The 7,434-nt window shown below is 41.7% G+C and overlaps 1 protein-coding gene across 1 annotated transcript; it reads right to left on the reverse strand.

Moving 5' to 3' along the window:
• Positions 1–1,296: 1,296 nt before the first annotated feature.
• Positions 1,297–6,563, reverse strand: LOC117558963. Its single transcript, XM_034235526.1, has 21 exons — positions 6,443–6,563; positions 6,295–6,365; positions 6,116–6,211; positions 5,907–6,031; positions 5,355–5,498; positions 5,189–5,275; positions 4,937–5,101; positions 4,772–4,868; positions 4,472–4,689; positions 4,234–4,390; positions 3,748–3,956; positions 3,550–3,667; positions 3,223–3,422; positions 3,040–3,154; positions 2,792–2,961; positions 2,621–2,718; positions 2,402–2,532; positions 2,043–2,232; positions 1,816–1,957; positions 1,611–1,731; positions 1,297–1,540 (listed from the first exon to the last, which is right to left on the reverse strand). The coding sequence occupies exons 1-21, from the start codon at positions 6,460–6,462 to the stop codon at positions 1,470–1,472; spliced, it is 2,745 nt and encodes a 914-aa protein (XP_034091417.1). The 5' UTR covers positions 6,463–6,563; the 3' UTR covers positions 1,297–1,469.
• Between the last annotated feature and the right edge of the window lie 871 nt (positions 6,564–7,434).

Consider the following 7,434-nt stretch of genomic DNA (forward strand, 5'->3'; position numbering starts at 1 on the left):
TTCCCTGAAGTTAGCCGGCTAAGCGAAAATCCTGCTTCGTAGTACAGGCCTCTGATATTAATCCTACACTGAACAAATATGACATTGAAGTCAATTAACATTGGATCTAATAAAGAAACTTCATAGTTGTCATGACAATATTCATATCAAATAGAAAAGACAATTTAAATGTACAAAGAGGTGTGTATCCTTCTCGTCTAGTTATGTTGTACAATGCTGCATTTATTTGGGGTCAATAGGTATATATGGAAGCTATTGCAACAAAAAAAAACGTTTTATTTGTTAGTTTTTATATTAATCTAAAAACAAAATTTACTAAAATCCACAAGAAAAGAGGTTCCGACAGTTAGTGAAGCAGACCTATAAAACACAAGTGAATATCAATCCAATATCCAACCTAAATATACAATTGACATTTATTTTGAAGCAAAGCAGAAGTGAATTTTTTTTACTCTGTCATGCTTGAAAATAACAGATAACTCTATCTCCTGTGAACTTTGGACTAAAAGGGGTCTCTGTACCCTTACCTAGTCTATAGTGGATGAGTCCTCTGTTGTAGAAAGGTGTCTCATAGCTGCTGTCACTCTGTATCGCTAAAGAGAAGTCCTCTACCGCTTCACCTAAATCCACCCCGAGGTACTTTATCTGTCTGCGGTTGTTGTAAGCAGTGGCCAAATGACTGGCTTTACAATACATGTGGAAATATGACAGCGTTGAAAGTCTCTAAAACAATACATGTAATGAAATGACAGAACACGATGGACGTTAGCTTTAACCGGGGACACAGAATTTTACGGGTAGCAGAATACGCTGCAACACTAGTACAGACATCGCCAACAATTGAACAAAGAGAACCTGGACTGTAAGGAGATAAACTTTGTATACAGTTGTTCTGCACATTTGAAGTTCTAGTTTTTAAACTCAGAGTGAGCATTTTCAAGTATTTGAGGGTTGTCTTGGTCCATTGGCTGTGAATTCTGTTAAGGTTTGTTGTGTTCCCTAAAGGCGGAAGTGACAACATGCAAAAAAAACGCCCAATCATGTTTTAGTGCGTCTCAAGTAGGCGGGGCAATAATAACTTCAGAACGTCTTTCATTTAGCGCCTAAATCAACTTATCATTTTTAGTTGTTTATTATATAGGATATCATTGCTACATATGTTGATGCTTCTCTGCATTTTCTTGAAATTATGAGGGTACTGGTTGACACAGAACCTGCTTTTATTAATATGTCCCTTAAAATTGACCACAGAAGATGCAATACATTGATAAAAGCGACTATATAAATAAATGTGGCTTTTTTTTAAATTTGTTTATTTGTTTTTAAATACACGAGTCGTTACTGTCATCCATTAATATAAAAGGCAGTAGTACATTCATTGATAAAACTGTTCCCCTGGTCCCAAACAAAACAATGAACAAAATTACATAAGGTGCAAATGACAAAATGTAAACACTTGTAGAAAATATTCAAAGGTTAGCCAGAATAATTGCCCCAGAGGAGATCTGCCTTTGGCGTGTTGAGTCGGTGCTTCTTCGCTCTGCAAAACAAGTAAAGATTACCAACTGCACATCCAGATCGACTACGTTTGTTCAGACTCGGTCACTTACCCTTTTTTACACCTGCAGGTCTTGAGTAGCTCTGACCTGGAGGATGCACACACTGGCCTCTGCAGGAACCATCTGCCTGGCTGCTTGTGTCACAAATCACTGCATCACAGTGGACATAGATCTGTGGACGGACAGGATCATTTATTACACATGGCTACATGCAGCAGTGGCTAAAAGACTCCAGATTTGGATTTACAAGTCTTACCTGGTCTTTCAGAACCTTGTCATATTTAGTGAATGTGAACATCTTTACAGAGAAGCGCTTGATGTGGGACGGGACTAAAACTCTGGAGTCACTCACAACGGGATGGAAAATTGTTGCATAGCTGTCATTGCGATTCTGACAGCTAGTGAAGGAATTCGAAAGTTAATAAAGCAGCAGTTAAACAAATGAAATGATAGTAGTTTATAGTTAGTATTGCACAACATTACCTGTCCACAATGATGTCCCAGCTTGGCAGAGATGTCCTATCTTCATAAAGGGTTGCCCAACAGTTCTCAGCAATGAGTTCCAAGTGCGGGTCGGTAGAATGCATCAGCTCCACCTCAAAATACAGAGGCTGCTGCAGATATTTCACCACTGGATAATCCTCTGCTTGGTAGAAGAGCTCGTAGGATGGATCTGCAGGAGAAGAGTCCCGTTAGAGACAGGAGGCCTGGACATTTACAGTTTCATTTCAAACCTTTATTTAATCAGCTCGGTCCCTTGAGATCATAGATCTCTTTTTCAAGGGAGACCTGCAAACAGTGTTTTGTATGCATGAACAAGATGTTGTAAAATTCCACCATGCCTTGGGAAAGCCTCATCTGCACCATCAGCTGCCCGGTGCCGATCTCTGCAGCGGGCTCATAGGTTCTCGGTTTAGCGCTGAAGGCAACAGTCTGAGTCTCATTGACCACATAGAAGCAGGAAATGGTTTGCCTATTAGGGGAAAAAAAATAATATATATATATATAAATGCATACATTGAAGGTGTTCATCTCCAATTATAAAGAATCAAATATTTTACCTGTAATCAGGATCAACTGGTGATGTGTTTGCTGCTCCTTTGGCGTTGTTGTAAGACAGGCGGATCTCATTTTCATACATCATGTAGTTGTCAAAGAACTATTTAACAACAAAAACGCATTAACATTTGACAAAAAAACCCTTTTGATATTTAAATGTGATTCACACTCACCGTTCTGGTGGTTCCACAGGTATCCACACTGAAGGAGAAATATGCAACGCGATCGTCGCTGAACTGTGGTGTGCAGGACTGGTCCTTTAGCGTCAGCTGACTTGGCTTCAGATTACTAGTCGATTCAACCTTCACAGCCACAGCGGTCATTGTGCCATTGGGGTGGCACTCTGGCGGAAGAAGCAGGCAATGTGTAAACACAAATCCATCAATTAAAGCAGCAAATATACTTACATGTTCCATCTTACCTGTTGCTTTTAAGGGGAAGTAGCAAGCCAGATAGAGATCAGCAAGCACCCAGTCGTTTGCACGATCCATCAGAAGCAGGTCAATTCTGGATTTGACTGATTCTGCAGTGAGCAGCTGTGGAAAAGAAAGTAAAGTTAGCTAATGCAGAAGATCTATGGTGGGATTTTGTAGTTTTGACATACCTCGAAAACAGCGTCCTTGGCAGTGTATGGCAGAATGAGGCTGAGGTGTGTGCCGTTCTCATAGAAATTGTAGTCTTCAGCCATCTCAGCCGTCAGCTCTCGAGGTCCAACGATAGCCTTGAAATTAGAGCCGTGACTCCCGAACTTCACGCTGATGTAAAACTGGTTCTGGTCACAGGTGCCAGCCATGATGGGTAACACTAGAGCAGCAAAACATGCATTATCCATTTGATTGTGTAGCTTTTACTCTTATATATGTTTTATTTAATTTTAGAAAACACAATTTGCATGAAGATATTGTCAAAAGCAAATTCAATATGATCTCACCAATATCCTGCAGAGAGGCCTGCAGGTCGACCGGGAGAGCAAAAGGAGTTTCTTCAGGCAGGACGATCAACCCAAAGATCAAAGGGAGGAAGTAGGATGTAACCAAGCGCTGAGGATTCTGCAACAAATGAAATAAAAGCTCAGCAACACTGACAATATGCTGGTACAAAGTGATATTTTGAATCTATAATGTCATACATGTTTTAAGACAACATCGGCATCAAAGGGCACTTGAAGAGAGAAGCTCTTGGAGCCATTAGCCAAGCTGTGTTCCTGGACTGTGAAGCCTTTGGCATTGCTCTCCTCAACAGTGAGGACCCCGGTAGAGAAGGTGATGTTCCTCAGCTCAACGTCATGGAGGAAGGTTCCCAAGAGAACGCTGAACACCCGAGTCTCTGGGACAGTGTCTGAGGAACAGAAAGTGGCAGGTTTACAACTTCTAAACCAGCCTCAACATTGATAGAGAAAAATTGAGTAGTTGGATTGAGTGCTATTTAAAAACACAAAAAAGTACCCTTTGTAAGCAAAAGTAGATTTTGTACTTGGCTTCAAATCCCAACCAAACACACCGATTTGCAAAAACTGAAGACTTTATTTAATGGGTTTAGCAGTCTTTAGGATATATCCGAGCAAGCCCGAGTTCAAATGTCATTTTTTTCATACCTACTAGAAAATGTGACTTACCATCTTGGATTTGGGGAGATTGAGGCATCAGAGGGGTCATGATGGGGAACAAAACCTTGTATCTGGTATCATCTTGGGTGTCATCTTCTCTCCACAGTACCTCAAGCATGGGCTCCACAAAGTAGGTGATGTGGTACTGGTAATCTGGGGCATGGCTCTGCAATAATTCATGACATTTCAATAAAACATGCAAATGCACTAGTGACTCTTGCATTTCTAATCTAGAGATTTCCCCAACCTTGTAGTAACCATCAGGCGAGCCCACTGGGATCTCGACGACGATGTGGAAGTCTGTGGTGCTCAGTGTGTACCCCCGTGCGGCCATCTGAGATCTATCAAGCCTCTGCCCGTTGATTCCCATGTGCATTTCTGAGACTGTAATTCTGCCGTCCAACAGAGGAGTCACACGGCGAGGTACGTGCCAAGAGATCATATCCTCGGTGAAGAGGACGCCACCTGTTAATGACAAAATGGAGCTGTTGAGGTTAACTGCAACAATTAAGCTTACTGTGAAGGCAATATGTTGCTCAGGACTCACCTTTGGGACAAGCAGCTGCCAAGTTCACTACATTCAGACCCTGTGGTGCCATGTAGTAGGCGCTCACCCTGAAAACTTCCATGGGGACTCCAGCCACCTAAAGAGAGGAGAGGTTTAATATAATTGACAAGGAGGGAAAGGAAAGAAACACTGTGTGTTGCTTACATCCTCTGAATAAGTCTCTGCTGTATTGTACGGGCTTCGCATCACCAGGCGACTAGAGGTAGTTTTGGCAGCGTAGCCGGCTTGTTCAGCCTCTTGCAACACCATGGCCACTGGTTCTGGGGTGTAAAACGTCATCTTCCAGATACCTTGTGATGCACCAGAGGCCTACAGGAAAGAACAAATAATAATTAAATCCTCATTGGTGTAGGGAGGAATTAAACTGTAGTATCTGAACAGTTTAATTCAACATACTTCAAGATTGGCGTTGAGCTTCTCGTCTTTACCATCCCAAGTCTGACCCTTAGCTTCAGCATCAAGGTTAGCCATGTGGTGCGAAACCTAAAACAGAAATTGGTGGTTTTAGCATTCGTTTCCATACACACAAGATGGTGGACTCATCAATGTAAAGATGACCTACTTCCATGTAGTTCCTGTCGCAGAGGATCTCCCTGGAGGCCCAGCGTGTGTAGCTGCAAGTCTGAGACACATCATGACTGACCACGTCTGATGGATTCTCGCCGTACATCTTGAGTCTCAAGCCAACGTTAAATGTAGCATCATCCTATAAATATAAAAAAAACTAAATTAAGTAAAACTGCCTAATATTCTTTGGTTCCAGCTTCTTTGTCATTGAAAATGTAATATCCTTGCCTTCAGGGACACATTTTAAGTCTAAATGGATATTTGTGTATGTAACAAACAAGTCAAGAAAGTACCTAGTAGATTAATTGAGGAATACAGTTTTGAGTGGAGCAATGCTAATATTTTAGGGATGTACCAAACAAAAAAGGGAAATGTACTTTGGGTCTTTTAACGGTAAGGAGTTACAAATAAATTCAGGGAAACACAAAAATGGGAGCAACCATGTGTTTGTTGAGCCATTAATTCAGTCACTTGACAGAATTAGCACAGCTAAACTTGGTAGAAAATTACATTGAATGCTGTTAAACCACTTTAGCTCAAAACAAACCTTGTTGTCCACAAAGCAGCCCATCAGGGAGGTGTAGATTCTGGTGTTACCCCACGGGTCAGACTCCATGCTGTATCCACACTGAGCAGCCATGCTAGGGGTTAACAAAATGTGCTTGGTGCCATCTGAGGGGAGAAAATAAGCTTTGTCAGGGACCCCTTTCCTCAGTGATGAACCAATCAGCTGCATTATTAGCAGTTAATACTTACTGATAGCCTCCACCTCAAGCTGGTTTCCCACTGCTAAAGCCTGGTCCAACGACAGTCTCATTACATTTGCGGCACAGTCAGACCTTAACCCACTGCCTGTTAAAAGAAAAGGCTTGTGAGGAGAATGTAAACCGACTTAATATGCTGTGTAAAATGACTTAATGAGAATTGAAGCTTACTTGACTGCGAATGTAGCTTCACATTAGGCCTGGCTTGACACAAGATGATAGCTGCAGCCATCCATAACAAACTTGAACACATAAAACACATCATTTAGAGACAATTAAGTACACACATAGAAATAAATCTACAAGAAATGTAACTTACATGTTCCCAAGCCTTAGCATGTTGCAGTTTGTAAGCAGTAAAACCAAAAAGAATACAGTCAGTATCAGAGCTTGGCAATGTCCAGCACACCTTCCAACAAAAACACAAGTCTAAAATGAAGGGGACTGGATGATTAACTGAGACATCAGCAGCTGCTTTATATTCCACTTAACGACAAAGCACAGGTGAGGCTTGTTAAGGATTCTCCACACACACACACACACACACACACACAGTGGGTGTCTGACTGTATCCATGCATGTTTGACTGTCTGCAGGTGAAAACGTATCACTACTACCTGTCCCAAGTGAACCTGCTGCTACACAATCTGCAGGAGAGACATTGATCCCACACACACACACACAGTGGGTGTCTAACTGTGTCCATGCATGTTTGACTGTGTGTGCATTGTTGGAGATTTAAAGGGATATCTGATCCGCTTTTCAAATCTCCGCGCGTTCCTATGAAGCTGGTTATAATACAGGAAGGAATCCATATCTACAAAGTAACCGTTAACAATAATCTACTTTAATGGCAATATGACAATGCATTACAATACAACATGATATATTACAGTTATATTGTAATGCTTAAGGAGTAATGCCGGCTTACTCCTGCCCTGGTCCGCATACTGCAGAGCTACTTTCACCCGAGGGCAGCATGTGAAGAAGAGGCCGAACGCCAGGGATCCACCGGATATATACCAGAGTAAGAAGGAGGGGTTTGGTGTTAGGTCAGCTGGTCATCTTTTCAGGTCATCTCATTGGGAGACGCAACGCAGCAGGAAACGCAGCAGGAAACCAAACAGGCTCACTTTCCAACAAAAGGTGTCAAGGCCTGCATACCTACACCTCCCCCACAGAGCAATAAAACCCTGTTTACTCCAAGCAGCCCAGAATGTTTATAGCCATTTGTAGTCCTTACATTTATGAAAGGATAAAACAGAGAAATCAATATAAAACACAAACACAGGTATTATTTGAACAGTATTC

This window comes from Gymnodraco acuticeps, unplaced genomic scaffold, assembly GCF_902827175.1.
Source record: "Gymnodraco acuticeps unplaced genomic scaffold, fGymAcu1.1, whole genome shotgun sequence".
In the NCBI taxonomy this organism is placed as follows: Eukaryota; Metazoa; Chordata; class Actinopteri; order Perciformes; family Bathydraconidae; genus Gymnodraco; species Gymnodraco acuticeps.